Below are 15907 nucleotides of genomic sequence, written 5' to 3'. Positions count from 1 at the left end.
CGTTCTTAAAAAAGGTATTTCATAAAATGGAGAATGGAAGTGTTCACGTCATACAGATAAAGGGGAAAGACCATTGACACTTTTTCTATTATCCATCAATATTTATTCTAATAATTATATTGATGCTAATTATTTTTCTTTATTTTTGCTACCAACCAAACCCTGTCAAAACTTTAAGCTTTTTAGATCTTTAACACAAAGACATTGTCCTGCTTTTTGTGATAAAGCAGCCCAAAGTAGCGCAAAGAGCTTCTATAACTCATCAAAAGCACCAAAAAGAAATCACACACATGATTTGCAGTTTTCATCTCAGCTTTTATTCTTCATGATATTTTGGTTATTACAAGGTTTGTTCGCTGGATTTAACATCCTGGCTTTGTGACACCACTTTCCCATCCACCAGAGTCTGAGTGACTGTCACCACTTTAGTCTGCACCTTCTTTTGTTCAAGAGCATCCTCCAGTCTGTTAGATTGAAAAAGAAGAAGAGAAAAAATTCAGTTAGTCATAGTTTACAGTTAAAAATGATGTTTTGATACTTTAAGGTTAAAGCAGCCTTGTTAAAATTCAGCATCTGAAATGTTTCATTGGCATGAAAAAATCCCTTTTACTTTCCCTGTCAATGGTACTCCATCAGTCTTTGCATGAAGCTCATTTAAATTTGATATGCAAACTCATGTCTGGGCTGAACAACTGCTTGTTTTGTGTGGTTATTCACTCAATGCTTTCATCACCTGCACCTGCATGACCTGCACTTTTGCATCTTGCCCATTGTGTCTCTTCATACTCACTGTAAGTCAGCGCCTCCGTCCAGCAGCCTCCTGTACTCGGCGATCTCAGTCTCCAGCTTCACCTTGATGTTCAGCAGGTTTTCGTACTCTCTTGAGTTTTGCTGGATGTCGGTGCGGATCTTGGCTAGCTCTTCCTGCAGCCTCAGGATGATCGCATTGTACTTCTCCACCTCCATGTTATACCGCATCTCGACGTCACGCAGGGTGGCCTCCAAGGCGGCTTTCTGTCAGAAAATGACATTTTTCAGCTTACATAAGAAGAATATTACATAATAAGGTTTGGTTGGTGCTGTGTAACAATTAGTTTGCCATAAAATGGTACCACTGGGTAATAAAATCAGTGTTTTGATTTCTCTAAAGCTTTATGGCTAGAGCTAGAACAAGACTATCTCTCACCCTAGTTTTGAATTTTTATTTAGATAAATGTTAAGTTCTGGTTTCAGACCATCTGGACAAATCAAATTATCCATGTTTACCTTCCAAAAATGTCAACACTTTCTTAAGGAGCCTAACCTCCCTTTAGGTCCAATACATTTTTACATTCAGTAGTTTGTCACTAACATTTCTAAATTCTTTTATTTGTATAATAATATGTGAAATCCCATACCAAACTGAGGGCGGATTGAAGTTCAATGTCCATGGCTTGTTGTCTCCTCCTAGTTTCGCTCATCGTCGTGGTGGCCTCCTTCAGAGCTGTGGAACTCTCAGTCACCTGTACCTGCACCTCTGTGATCTTAAAACAAAACAATATGTTTACTGTCTACGAGTAATACTTCAAAAATACATAATACAGTAATTCAAAATCTACCGTCAATTTATAGCTTCTGAACTGAATTGTGTTGTACCTGAGATTCATGCCATGCTTTGAGTTCTTGTTGGTTCTTGAGTGCTATCCTCTCATACTTCTCTCTCATTTCCTCCATTATTCTGGCCAGGTCGTGGCCCTTTGGAGCATCAACATCCACACGGACCCCAGCCTGTGCAATCTGGGCACGCAATTCAGCCACATCCTGTTGGGGAGGAAATAGTTAGGGAGTGATTTCCTGAAAGGTTAGATGGGTCATCCTATGCAAGAAACTTTAGAGACAAGCGATTTGGCAAGAATGTTGCTTCTTTTGCACCTGAGTAATGGTGAGAAATTCTCCTTACACAGTCGTTCTCATCTCAATACTGATAAAGGCACTTACATCCTCATGGTTCTTCTTCAGGGTGATCAGCTCTGCTTTTAGAGACTCAATGTCCCCTTCGAGGTGCATACGTGCAACATTAGTGTCATCCAGAAGCTTCCTGAGTCTGGCAACGTCAGCCTCCACAGTCTGCCTCATGGACAGCTCATACTCCATCCTGTGAATGCATCCCTTACTTTAGACACACACCATGATGCATGGAATATACTCTTTCATTTTGAAACCAACATTAATACTTACTTGACTCTGAAGTCATCTGACGCCAGCCGTGCGTTGTCAACAGAAATCGCAAGGTGGGCGTTGCCTTTGACCATCTCAAAGATCTAAAAGGATTGAAGAAAGCAAAATTATTTTATTAGTAATAGAATTGTTTCTTTTCCAATATATATTTTTTTAATGTATTTTCAGTTTTCAAATAACTTTCGTCACAAAATGTACCTGAATTGTGTCGAGGCAATCACTAACATATAATAGCCAATACATTCTGGGTGCTGCAAGGTTTACCAGCAGACTGTGGTCATAAATGTTTACAAATCAGTGCAGATAACCAGAGCCTTTATAGAGTAGAAGGTGTAAACTGGCTTAGCCACAATTAACTGCTGCCTTAGTCTGAAAAGGCATTCAGAAGGTTTCACACAAAGTACAACTAAAAAGATATTTTGATATCTTGCCATAATAACTAAACTTTAATTAAAATAAAACACTGTAGCTCTTAAAGCTCAGTCTGGATGACTGAAATAGGTCTTGTGATTGACTGGAGAAATGCCTTGGATGCAACTCCCCTCTTGGCTGTCAACAATAGGAGCTAAGTACCACCAAACAGAACTACAGTTACCGAAAATATATAGATGAATGGTTGGAGTGGTTTGTTACTTTTGTTATTTCATGCTATGACATAATGCTATGACAAGAGTAATTTATCTGATTGTCTTCTTCCAATCAGAACAATGACCTACTGAGTAAACCTCATAATACAGCCATGTACAGGGGTTTTAAGAGAGGGGTAAAATGTTACATAAAGTGTGAGCTATCCATCAGTTATCACGATAAAACTTTTTGCTCACCTTGGCTTTCAGGTCGGCGATGATGGCATAGTATTTGCTATAGTCCCGTCCTTCTAAGGGCCCTTTCTTCTCAATGACCTCCCTGATCTTGATCTCCAGACCTTTGTTGGCCTTCTCCAGATTTCTAACTGTCTCCAGGTAGCTGGCAAGACGGTCATTCAAATGCTGCATGGCAATTTTTTCATTTCCAATTGCCAAGGTTCCAGAGGCTGACTCAGAAGATTGGTAGTCGTACCCCCCACCGAAGCTGCTGCCAACCCGAGTGGAAAATGAAGCGGTGGAGATCCTGGTTCCATGACCCCCAGCGCCTCCACTTACGCTGTAAGCATACCCTGTTGCCGGTCTGCCAGAGGCAGTGGAGTACCCAAGGTTTTGGGAGGACTGGCGTCTATACAACTCCATGGTTGAGAGAAGTTTGCTGATCAATTAAAGGAAAAATTGACACAAGTTGGAACAGACAAGCTGGCAGCTGAGAGTGGAGAACAAAGGAAGTGTCAGGGGTCTTATATATATCACTGAATACCAGTACTCCTCCCTGCCACTCCTCTTCTATCTTTATTACATTTGTGCTATTTTGTAGACTTTGCCCCTTTCAGGCAATATATCTATAAAAGACTAAATGTGTGCTGACCTTTCATGTGTGGTAAAGAAATTGTATCCATGGAAACTGGGGGATAACAGGAAGTGAGTCTCGTATGTCAAAATTAATGGCGCAAATGATGTTCAGGGTACCAAATGTGTGTATTCTCGCCATCTGAAAGCCATAAATTACTCACATTTGGGGAACAGATTATGAATTCATCAGTTGCTTTAGGAAAAGTTTTTCTCTTTTTTTTTCCATCTGTAAGAAACTATGGCTTGAAACAGAATACTCTATTCATTTGGGATAGAGTATTCAAGGCTAGCATGATTTGTACTAGTAGAGACTTTTTATTCAAAATGAAAGTGGAAGAGTTTATTCTGGCAGAGATGTGTTGCTAACGGGCCAAAAAATACAACGCCAGATGGCTCAAATGACCCATTGTTACCCAAACGTCTTTTCTCTACTTTAGAGGCTTAAAAGCTCTTAAAAGTTAACCTTCCTGCAATTGTTCGATTTTTTATTTTTGCAAAATGACTCTCCACAGAATAGGTCTTATGAAAAGTAAATGCAGAGATAATCAGTGAACAAAGTGAAGGACATGATGCTTATCATACAGGATCCCTAGGAAGTCCATTTTTTATTACGTTCACTGTTTGCTTACAAGCAAAAGACCCTTTGATGATCGTCTGGAAGAAATAACACAGTTTGACATTCAGATTTTTCTCAAAAGGACTTTATTGAAATGTTTAATCACCACAGAGCAGCAGGCAGACCAAATTGGGAAAAAGGAAAGCCAAAGACAAAAACATGTATTTTGAAATAGTTTTTAATTGGACCATTTTCAATTTGAAATTTCTCTCAATTCGTCAGATTCTTGATAGATTTACAAAATCTACCAACTGCAAACTATTGTAAACATCAAAAGGACAGAAAACAATGACATAAAAAAACCAAGATTAAATAAATAACTGATGATTTTGTTTTCCTCTCATCCAATTTCCATCAGCCTCTGCAAGAACGGTTTGATCTGGGTGTGACGTTTAACAAATAGCTTAAGATCTTATGAGTATCTCTTTGAATGTAACATTTGATACTCTGATAAAAACAAATACTTTGCTTTTCTTGTTTTAGTGTTTGTTGGGTGTTTCAGTCACATGCTATGATTAAAGGTCCTTCGTTTCTGTGCTGGAGGAGACCACCTTTCCGTCCACCAGGGTCTGTGTGACGGTCATTACTTTGGTCTTGGTCATTGTTTTCTGCTCTTCTATGGCATCCTGAAGCCTGGAGGAAAACATCCCATTTCTGTTAGTCTCTACAAATTTGTTGAAGTAGGGTTTTTAGATGGTTTCTGCAAAGATTTTGCTCACTTGAAGTCTCCACCGTCCAGCAGCCGCCTGTATGTTGCAATCTCAGCCTCCAGCTTCATCTTTGTGTTCAGCAGGGCCTCGTAATCCTGTGACTGCAGCTGGATCTGGTTCCTCAGCTGTGTGAGCTCCGCCTCCAGGCCCAGGAGAACAGCATTAAGGGACTCTATCTCCATGTTGTAGCGCAACTCTGTGTCCCTCAGCGTTCCCTCTAGAGAGATTTTCTGTAAGGACAATGAAGGGGTTAAAAGGGTTTACATGCTTACAGCTTACTGTGCAGTGACAGTGATCATCAGAGTGTAAAGCGTGTAACCCTAACCCTAACCCTAACCCTAACCCTGTGTCAACAACATAACAGCGAGCAACCTGAAGAGAGTGTGCTGAGTTGGACATTGTTGTGAGGGAGAATACGCTTGTGTTGAGGTAAATGAAGTATGTGCTGAGTGCAGGCTTCTTACCAGGCTCTTCTGTGACTCCAGTTCAATCTCCAGGGTTTGTAACTGTCTGCGCAGGTCATTCACCTCTGTCTGGGCACCCTTGAGGGCCTCTGTGTTCTGTGACACCTGTGTCTGAACTTCTACAATCTGAAATTAAAAGATGTGTTAATCACTTGATCATTAATAAAAGGAGAAAAGCTTTCTTGAGTGAAGACAGTTTTTTTTTTTTTAATCCTTTACCTGCGATTCATGCCACACTTTGAGGTCCTCCTGGTTCTTCTTTGCCATCTTTTCGTACTTAGCCCTAATTTCTGCCATGATCTGGGCCAGATCTTGACCCTTTGGAGCGTCGACATCTACGTGAACACCAGACTGGGCTATTTGGTTACGAAGCTCCATGACTTCCTAAAAGTAACACAAAAATTGACACAAGTATTATTAGTAAACCCTAGGATTGTAATAATGAGCTCAGCTCACAAACCAATACTTCATGTGAATAGGATAAGATTCTAGCAATATTCTAGCAATATTTGGTCTTTGTATTTTTATATATCAGACCTAATTCAGGTGACAGTGGTAGGAGTTTATCGTCGAAGCAGTGATTAATGGTTCAGACTACTCTGTACTTCTTGTCATTGTGTCTTGGGTGAACCAGCAGACATTTCACCTACTTTGCCTGCTGGTCTGGGTAGCTACATTATAGCTACATTGTAGCTACCCAGACCACCAGATCATTGTAACTACACTGTACAATGCTACTGTAGCACTGGATAGCATTGGTAGCTCCCCAATGCTACAATGGGTAGCTACATTGTAGCATTGATTCCATAATCAGTGTGGTAATGGGTGAATAACTGAATGCAGTGTGAAGGAGAGTCCTCTGACTTGATAAAGTGCTACACAAGTACAGGCCATTCGCCATAGTTTGTGCCTTCTTGTTGAGCCAACATCTATTACCAGAATCTGTAGCCACTAGATATTAGCAACAGATATTGATCTTATATGTAATTCACCTGCTCTGTAGGATCAATTCAATTTTCCAGATATTTGTGAATAGGTTGATGTATTAAAGGTTTTATAAATCTCTGGTGTTTTTTTTTTTTGAGAATGTGAAAGATTCTGTTCAGTGTAGACTTTTTCATTTCCAATCTGATGAGATTTCAGGGGATTGAATGAAGTCCAGACTCAAAAAACCCCCCAAAAAGCATTGAAGTTGCACTCTTTGTTGTCAGTATGAGGTACACAGGTGAAATTTTAGTAGCAAAGCATATAGCTGATTCAAATGCTACAAATGCTAATTCCAAGAACTTCCAAAGACCTACCACCTGCTAAGGTGGCCTTAAAGTGAAGGGAAGGGCTTCGTTCAAATTTAATGTCACCAGATTTTTATTCTTCAACTAAAGACAACTCCAATACTGCTCCTCTCTTACTCCAAAATTAGACTTCTGCAGTAGAAATCCAGGATCACCAGCTTACAGCATACATCTTTACATTCGGGTACCTAATAATGGCTTAAAAGTATGTACCTACAACAACGTGAGGACAATAAACCACACAGACATCACTTTAATAACAAATATCCAGGCATTTTTTTTTTAGATCTACTAGTTTTATGTTTTGCTTTGTTTCTTTTTCATCTCTGTTAACCAAGAGTTTTTTTCATTTTTGATCTTGTTTGACATCTCAAAAATGCACAAACAATCAGTATTTAACTTACTGCAAAGCAAACACAATGGATGACTGGTGAACTATGACCTGTCTGTGACTCCTGGCCTCCTGTAAGCCATAATTATATGCTATGGCCAGATAAATATACAGGAGTCGTATCTAAATCTTTGTCTGGGTACGTAAATAGTTAGTTTAATACTTTTCTCAGTAAACAAATGGCTGTGTTTTGGCCTCTGCTCAAATACCAATCATTTTAATTCTGCGGTGTTTGTTTTCAAGTATGGACTGAAGGAATTTTATGATGAGGCTTCCCACAGAATTCACACACAGATATTTGAGATGTCTTAGCAGTTCTAAACGTGGAGTTTTTTCATGCCTGTTTTTAAGAACGCCCCGCAATCCGATAAGCTGACCACATGGCACCTTTGTGTGCTTTAGGTAAAAAGCTACGCAGGAGTTATTAGGATGAGCTTGTATACAAATATTTATCCAGATACCTCAAGGGTGTGGACCTTTGCTCAAGTGTTTTCAGGAGTGTTTCTTGAAGTTTGTTTGTGCAGTGCAGTAGCATAACTGGAATAGCGTTGGCGTTACACTCACATTTTCATGGTTCTTTTTGAGGTGGATGAGCTCTTCTTTCAGGGCTTCGATCTCACTCTCCAGGTTCATGCGGCTCAGGTTGGTGTCATCGATGAGTTTCCTCAGACCGACGATGTCAGCCTCCACAGACTGACGAATGGCCAGCTCAGACTCGTACCTGAAAAACACACAAACAGCATTTCAGACACTAAATTATCATCAGGAATATCTTATGTTATGGAGCACTGTCATGTAGTCAAGGATCAAATATTTTGTGTTTGTTTCTTTAGGACTGAATGTACATAAAACTTAGAGGTCAGAATTCAATTCTGCTGCCACTGGCCAGCTGTGTTTGCTTATGTCTACGACACAACTGCAGCGTCTCCGCCGCTTATGATGCAAGGGTGCTGATTTATGACTACGAGACAAATGACTGCCTCCTTAGATCATGACAGGATTTATTCATTGCCCTACTCAAAACCATTCTGTAGTGAAACAGGGTGTGTGCCCACAGATGTCTGCCTTTGTGTTGTACAATATTAGCGGCGTAGCAGGCGGGTCTTACTTTACTCTGAAGTCATCGGCTGCCAGACGTGCATTGTCAATGTTGAGAACCAGTCGGGCATTGTCGGTGGTCGCATCAAAAATCTGGAAAATGTTAACAAAGCACACCATAACACATCTTAGAGTTAAAGAAATAAAAGACACCAAAAAATACTTAAAAAAAAACAGATACCACTTACCCTATTCAGCACATTAATCTGATTTGTAGGTAGTTTTTCATATTACATATGTTAATTTGAAACCAGCTAAGCTAAACCAAGCTAAGGACTGATTAAAGTTAAACAGTTTTACACCTACTAGGAGTTAACCTAATGCTAGGAGGAGATTTGCAACTAACTTAGATAAAGTTGCTATATTAAGGGCTTTAACTAACATTGGTAGGAAAAAGCTATGGTAGCTTGTTTCCGTACTTTTAAGCAAATCTGGGCTAACAAGCTGGCAGTAGCAGCAGTCAAGTAGCTAAATATAACACACATTTTTAAATGGTCCTGCAATATCTTTTTGATAATTGGTTTTGAAAGTAGTATTAGAACCTTAAAGTAGTCCAACCAAAAGCCAAGCTTAGAAGGAAATGGAAAAAAAAAAAAAAAAAAAAAGTTTTACTGGTTGTGTATATTTATGCCAAGTCAGGCTGGAAAACTGCTGGTAGCAGCAACAGAGTGTTAAATATAACACATGAGACACAACTGTACTGGTTTAACTCTTTGAGAAATATTGAAAACTTAAAAATATGTTCCAACACAACAAACAAAACATCAACTTTAAACTAAATGATCATAAAATGTGCTTATTTTATGAACCTATAAAAGGACTAGAGAGAAAATGTCACTGCCTTTTGGTATCTTCAGGGACAGTGAGAGTTAACCACTTTTAAAACCAGGTGGTTTGCTTCAGCAGTCACAGTAAGGTTGATAAGGCTGGCAGAACAGCAGGTAAGCATCCAGGTGACAAAGTCCATGAGCCAATAAAAAACTGCCAGGTAGCTCTTCTGCTCTGGAGAGCAGGATCTACCCTGTTAACATTTGCCTAACCCAGGTGGTGATTTGGTGGTTGTGTGTGTGCGTGCGTGAGCATGCGTGGGTGTGTGTGTGCTTGTCCAGGCTTGTGATTGTGTGTGTATGTGGGTTTCTCCATGGATAATTGACTTTGTGTGTTGGTCTGGTTTAGCTTTGCTGTGACAGTCACTGTTTTCTCAGATAAGACTGAGGTGGAAGGGCACTAACTGAGCAATTTTATGTTTTAAGTATAACAAAAAAATGCCCATCCTGACCCCACAATGTTTGTTTATATAAACTTTGTTCCCTTTGTATTTGTAAAGCAAATCTAGATCAATAAAATATTTCCTGTTAAGTGATTTGAAAGATAATCCCCCTCATATCATTTTTGCTTCAGATTTAAAAAAATAAATTTCAATTCAGCTGGTCTTGATGCTTCTGAACTGCTACTGAAAATATTAGAACAAAAGTACTTTTGGGGTTTCCCAAAACTGAAGGAACCTAGACAACCAAATGTAATGGATTCATTAGATTAAAAAAACTCCTTTGACTCATTCTGACTTGTTTTTATAGAATATGAAGTAAACATCTGTAAACCAACTACTTCTAGCTCATTACTCATTACAGTGGCAGACGTATTAGTAAGAAGATACAGAGATTGTCATCTCTTGACATTCCCTTTTCTGTGTGGTCTTCCTTTTTTCTGCTATTGTTCAGCTCAATAAAATGAATGACAATGATTGTTGAAACTGGAATGAATGGGTCTGGAAGTTGACTTTTAAAGTTGGACTTTTTCCACTTTTGTTATGCTTTGGTTTCCTGTCTGTGCGATTGCTGACGCTGATACATTCCTCCTCCATACTGTTTCCGGTGGAGACTTAGGGCCCGTCTGGCAGGCAGCTTAGGAATTTATTAAAAAAGAAAATGCCTTGACGCATGTAGGACTTACATTTTAATAAGAAACCAGAGCTGTTCATTAATTTCATCATATTTCTAATGTAAGATTTTGCAACTTTTACTGTACTCTTTAGTCTTGATTGATTGTTTGAGGTCAACTCATCCCAAATCTTTCATTTCCCAACATCTCATTGTGGTTCATCACATATTTTCTTTTCAACACTTCTTAATAAACACATTCCCATGTCTGCCCATTTCATCCCTCCACCCTTCCCTCCTTACCTTTTTCCTCAGGTCATCAATGATGGGCTGGTATTTGCTGTAGTCTCTGAAGTCAGGTCCACTCTTCTCCAGGGCCTCTTTGATCTTTATCTCCAGCTTGTGGTTGGCCTTCTCCAGATTCCTCACCGTCTCCAGGTAGCTCGCCAGTCGGTCATTCAGGTTCTGCATGGCAAACTTCTCATTGCCCATGATGTCTGCGCTGTTCCCGCTCACCTGGACGCTGCTGGAGAACCCCCCAGCCCCGGCGCCGGCTCCCATCCCGGCTCCCATCCCGGCTCCCAGGGAGCTTCTGTAGCTGGAGGACACGCTGATGCGGGAGCCGCCAGCACCGCCGTGGATGGACAGGGCCTTGTAGACAGGAGCGGAGGTGCGGGTGATGGACATGGCAGGGGCCCTGCTGCTGGTAGAGGAGCGCATGGAGTATGCAGTTTGCCTGGTAGTTTGCATGGTTGCTCTAGAGTGCTGAGACTCAGTGAGACAGACTGTGAGTCAAAGAGAGACAGAGAGAGGCTGAAGGGGCAGAAATTGGAGCTCACAGACAAGCGGCAGGAGGAGAGGGGGAAGCCTTTTAGAATATATAAGCGCGTGGACCAACAGGTCCGCCCCTGAGTCCACCCCTAATGTCTCCTCCCTGTTTTCCAAACAGAGGAACTCAAAACCACATCGTTTCTCTCCTCAGCTCTCCCGAGGGATATGAAAGAAAGTTTTGTAGGAAATAATTGACAATAATAGTTGAACATGTAGTGTAAAAAAATAAATAAAAATAAACCAAACTTCAAGGCTTGTTTTAATTTCTTATTTAATCACCACTGCATTATTGAAATTAAAATGATTTTAATATGGCTGATGTGTTCTCATAATGGCATGCATTGTACCAGAAAATACTAATTAAGAAAGAATGTTACAACCAAGTTAACATGAAGGGTAATTGGTTGGATGATGCTGTAATTAAGTTCTTACAAAATCTTGAGAAGTATTTTGGGTCTGGTGCAAATATCTTAATACACTTGAAAATAGACAAAACTAACGTACAAGTAACTTTTCAGCAAGATATGAGTTTATTTTAAGTCAATAATTCTTCAGTGTTGATGAAGAATTACTAGTTCCATTGGGATAACATTTCACTTATAACATTGGAATAATATCTTGTCATGAGTAAAATAATCTAATCTAATACTTTTTCTGTTTATATAATTTTGTTTACTTTTGTATTAAACTACTTTCAGTAAGGTCAAACTCAAACCAATGATGTATTTAATCTGGTCCCATTACACTGGAATTACCAAAACTCACTTTAAATTTAAAAAGGTGCTATTACAGTGTAATGTCACACAACCTCCACCCTAATTCTAGCTCATTTCAGGGAGTTTTACTCACCTAATTTCATCACCCCATGCAGTGGACTGGATGAAGTCATTTCACACATGGTGAGACAACTATTTCAACTGACACAAGCAATCACTCCACATGTCATCAGCTGGTTTGTACTTATCTCTTACTGCGACATCTTAAACTGTCTGAAGAATTGCATCATGTCTGAGGAATAGATCCAACAGAAAGTCTAATGTCTGCTTGAAGCATAGTTTTGTTCCACATGTTATGTGCAACACTTTTTGTTGTCTCTCTCGCAGAGCCGGATGTTTGTCCGATTGCCCGCCGCCCCCTTTCCATAAAGGATACGGTCAAACAAAGGAACATTTCCACAGACTGTTAGTAGATACCCGAGAACAATGACTTTCTGCAGCAGTAAACATATTTCAAGGGCCCTCCTGTTGCGTTTTAACACAAGCACATTCCATGTGCACATTCCACTCACTAAATTACTTGGCCTGTAATAAAGATTAAAATCTTCTATTGGGGGTTTTTGGGCCTCTGCAGTTTTTCCTCTAATGCATGTTTGAGGGCTAGAAAAACTGGGTGTTTTATAACACACCTGTCTGTCACCACTGTTTCAAAATCATTTCAAGCTGTTAAGCAATGATAATACTTATGATTTGGAAATAGAAATGTCTTCCCACACATTGTGTGATGCATTGGTGAAAAAATGTCCAAAGAAAACACTTCAACTTAACAGTTTTACTTTTCAGTCAAATCTTCCCTTAGTTTTTATTTTCATGAGAAAACATGCAGCCAGATATCAAAACTTATTAAATTGAAACCATTCTTGTTCCATCATTAAGAATGAAAACAAAACAGATTCCTGTAGAGCAAAACCAAGAAGTTGCTGTAGTAAAGGTATGAATTAAAGATTTAAAAAATGTCTTTTTTAAATAGATAATTATCAGTCTTCTCTCAGTTTGCAGACAATGGCGACATCAGTCATGCTAGCAGACAAGCATTTAGTGCATTTTTTTGGTTCATTTAGTCTGGTCTGTAAGGCTGCCACACCTAGAGCAAAACAAACATTAAGGTAAGGGGAACATAAGGGCTGTAGAAGAGATCATGTTGTGATGAACGATGAGATTAGCCTGCCTCTGTAAGCTTTTCTTTGTGACAAAGAGAGGGGGTTTCAAAGAGTCTTTTAAGTGAAAAAATATCATAGCTTTCTCAGTAAGACATCACTTACATAACACAATATAAGCAGAAGTACAATGAAGTTTAAAGAGTTTTTAATGTTTCTTTTAGGGATTAACATCAGTGGAAAGAAGCACCATCCCATTTCTATTTCTCTATTTATGTTTCAATGGAGAAATAAATGGACATTTCACCTGGTGCTAAATGATATCCTCACCTAATATTGACAAAGAGCTCTGTGCATGTAATAAATCTGGTAATAGAAATAACATCTGGAGATTAGCAATAAGTTAGTAAAACACACTCTAAACATCCAGAATTATATATCAGCTTTTGTTTCAATATTTTATAGATATATTTATTGTTATTTTATGTCACTTTTAGGTATGATGTCTTTTGGGACTCTGCTCTTTATAAACAGATACAACCAAAATATTTTAAGGGCTGGCTTGTGCTTTTGTCCTTTTGTCCACTCAGGCACCTACAAAAAGACACTGTGATACCTCATTATTAGGACCAAGACTGTAACTTATTATTTTAATTAAATACTTAAATAAATTCTAATGCATTAATCTTTTTTTTTTCTTTACAAAATTACAAGTTTTAATTACTTACAAAGGTTGATAACGCCTCACATATGATGAATATTTCTGTAATGGAGACACCTTTCAAGGATAAAATGGTGAATTGAACATTTTGGTTTTTCACTCTCACTCAGTAAAACATGAGGTGTGGTAAGATAAAACAGAGAATTGATGTTTTTATTATTATGTATAAATAAGTTTAAGATGAGACACACAAACATATTTATGTTTTAAAATGTCTCTTGACTCAAAGTGAAGATTAAATAGAAGAACTATTTAATCTAGAAAGTCACAAGATAGTCACAACTGATGAATCACAAATCCCGTCAATGGGATATTCACCTAAAACGGTAATCACTTTTTTATTTGGACAGTCATGCTTGGTTACAACTGGAGCATCTGATGTTAATACGACCTAATGCAATCATTTACAACATAATTTGGCTCACAGTTGATGTCTGATTGTATGTTGAAACCCTTCTTTACTGAAGAAGGCTGCCTTTTCTGGAGTTATCTGTGTGGGACCGCGAAGCCTCACATTCGTCTCCAGAACACCCAAAGAGGATGTGCAAAATCTGAGCAGGCTTATCCGAAACAAAGAATGAATAGTCAGAAATCTCCTTTACAGTTTCAGCCAAGAGACTGTCAAGCTTCTGGTCCTGGATGAAAAGCTGGCTGACCTTTTGGCTGTTTTTCTCTCAACACATCATTCATTAGCGGCACACACCATCAGAGGTTATTTCCGTGAGGCTTCTGCTGAAGAAGTGCTTTCACAAAGACTGTCAGTTGTTACTCACTCACACATTTCTTCCCTCATTTTCACCTCAGAGCTGTTGGATGAGACAGTTTGTCTCTGGGTGGTACTGCAAGAATATGCAACACACCTCACACGACTGTGTTTCTATTCACAGTGTATTTGCACAGTTAGATATTTCCAAAATAAATGTGATCAATGGAAATGTGGCAATTTTGAAAAAATGAAATGTTTTACTTCTAGAATGAGATGCTTTTTTTTTCTTTTCTTCGTATCAAAATTGGTTTATTTCACAAAACTGGAAAGGAAATACTTTTTCAGGAAGTAGTTGGAGGATCATTTGGTAGCATGCTTTTGGTGACTTGTCGTGTGTGTCACAGCACGATCTGTTCCACAAGCTCAATCCATTGGCTAATTTGTGCATGTGCTAACAGAAATACTTCCACGGAGGGTATTTAGATGTGGTTTTTCTTTTTAATGCCATTGTAGTTATAAAAGTAGTGTAGAGAATAACAAGAAACAAAGATAAAAACAGCTTAACCAGATTTTGAACAAACAAAATCAAGTACACCGATGTGCCAGTGTTAAATGATCAAACATGATAAATTTGTGTTTCCAATGAACACGTGATATATGTTATTGTACAGTCCAATGAAGCAAGAATATGCCGTGTTATGTCATAAAAAATGCAAATATAAAAGTAAAGCTTATTTTCTTGTCAGTGATATGTCAGGGTCCATTGACAGTAGCTAACAATCTTGTGGGACCAACACACAATTTTATATCCAATTATAATTTTTGAACTTAAATTATGACAATTATTTATTAGAATTATAGCATTGTCTAGAAAAGTATCATATTTTAGAAAGTAGCATTTGTAGTAATACAAATTGAAATATTAGACTTTGTTGAAGTACGTTTGACATTAATCCAGGAGTATTTCTTCAGCGCATGCACAAATGAACCAAAGGTACGTACCTTGCTTCCGTGACAAATTGTGCAGTAACAACGTGAAGAAACTTATTTACGTGTGATTTTTATTTAATGAAATTAAGGAATTGTGTTTTTTCAACATCAGCAGAAGATGGACAAAGATTTTCACATATTTGGAAAGGAAACACAGCTGGTATCATTACGGGCTGACAAAGACCTTAAGAAGCTCATGACGACTCACTGGAGGAGTGGACAAACACACACACACACACACACACACACACCCCACACACCCCCCCCCCCCCCCCCCCCACACACACACACACACACACACACACCCACACACCCACCACACACACACACACACACACACCCCCACCCACACACCCACACACACACACACACACACACACACACACGCACACACACACACACCACACACACACACACACACACACACACACACACACACACACACACACACACACACACACACACACAGATACAGATAGTGGTCACTTGGGTGTAGACAATTTGCAGGTGTGTGGAACATTCCAACCAGGTGCAGTGGCCCAATGTCAAGAAAAGCTGAGTCACTGATCAGAGTTCTGTTATTGGTGAAGCATCTGTGTTGGGAGGCCAGGATGTTTGTGAGAAAATGACAAAAACTGACATGATGTCACAGAGTGTTTTTCAGATTGTCCTTCTGATT

At 39.0% G+C, this 15907-nt stretch overlaps 2 protein-coding genes across 2 annotated transcripts; both read right to left on the bottom strand.

Annotated features, from left to right (window-relative positions):
* Positions 1-294: 294 nt before the first annotated feature.
* Positions 295-3527, bottom strand: LOC129371844 (keratin, type I cytoskeletal 18-like). Its single transcript, XM_055048676.1, has 7 exons — positions 3042-3527; positions 2218-2300; positions 1978-2134; positions 1636-1800; positions 1398-1523; positions 791-1014; positions 295-464 (listed from the first exon to the last, which is right to left on the bottom strand). The coding sequence occupies exons 1-7, from the start codon at positions 3441-3443 to the stop codon at positions 341-343; spliced, it is 1281 nt and encodes a 426-aa protein (XP_054904651.1). The 5' UTR covers positions 3444-3527; the 3' UTR covers positions 295-340.
* Positions 3528-4341: 814 nt separating this feature from the next.
* krt18a.1 (keratin 18a, tandem duplicate 1) lies at positions 4342-10972 on the bottom strand. The gene is made up of 7 exons (XM_055048591.1): positions 10411-10972; positions 8238-8320; positions 7694-7850; positions 5666-5830; positions 5447-5572; positions 4992-5212; positions 4342-4905 (listed from the first exon to the last, which is right to left on the bottom strand). The coding sequence occupies exons 1-7, from the start codon at positions 10855-10857 to the stop codon at positions 4788-4790; spliced, it is 1317 nt and encodes a 438-aa protein (XP_054904566.1). The 5' UTR covers positions 10858-10972; the 3' UTR covers positions 4342-4787.
* Positions 10973-15907: the final 4935 nt, after the last annotated feature.

The sequence above is a fragment of the Poeciliopsis prolifica genome, unplaced genomic scaffold, assembly GCF_027474105.1.
Source record: "Poeciliopsis prolifica strain line A6 unplaced genomic scaffold, Auburn_PproV2 SCAFFOLD027, whole genome shotgun sequence".
In the NCBI taxonomy this organism is placed as follows: Eukaryota; Metazoa; Chordata; class Actinopteri; order Cyprinodontiformes; family Poeciliidae; genus Poeciliopsis; species Poeciliopsis prolifica.
Note: the sequence above shows the minus strand (reverse complement) of the source record. Positions and strands in the feature narration are given on the sequence as shown.

Excerpts from the sequence above, each read along its gene's own strand:
- LOC129371844 (XM_055048676.1), bottom strand. The coding sequence starts at position 3,443 with ATGGAGTTGTATAGACGCCAGTCCTCCCAAAACCTTGGGTACTCCACT. Across the intron at positions 2,135-2,217 it reads TCAGATGACTTCAGAGTCAA|GATGGAGTATGAGCTGTCCA; the intron begins GTAAGTATTAAT and ends ATGCATTCACAG. Across the intron at positions 1,015-1,397 it reads TTCAATCCGCCCTCAGTTTG|AAAGCCGCCTTGGAGGCCAC; the intron begins GTATGGGATTTC and ends ATTTTCTGACAG.
- krt18a.1 (XM_055048591.1), bottom strand. The coding sequence starts at position 10,857 with ATGCAAACTACCAGGCAAACTGCATACTCCATGCGCTCCTCTACCAGC. Across the intron at positions 7,851-8,237 it reads GCCGATGACTTCAGAGTAAA|GTACGAGTCTGAGCTGGCCA; the intron begins GTAAGACCCGCC and ends TGTGTTTTTCAG. Across the intron at positions 5,573-5,665 it reads AAGTGTGGCATGAATCGCAG|ATTGTAGAAGTTCAGACACA; the intron begins GTAAAGGATTAA and ends TTTTAATTTCAG.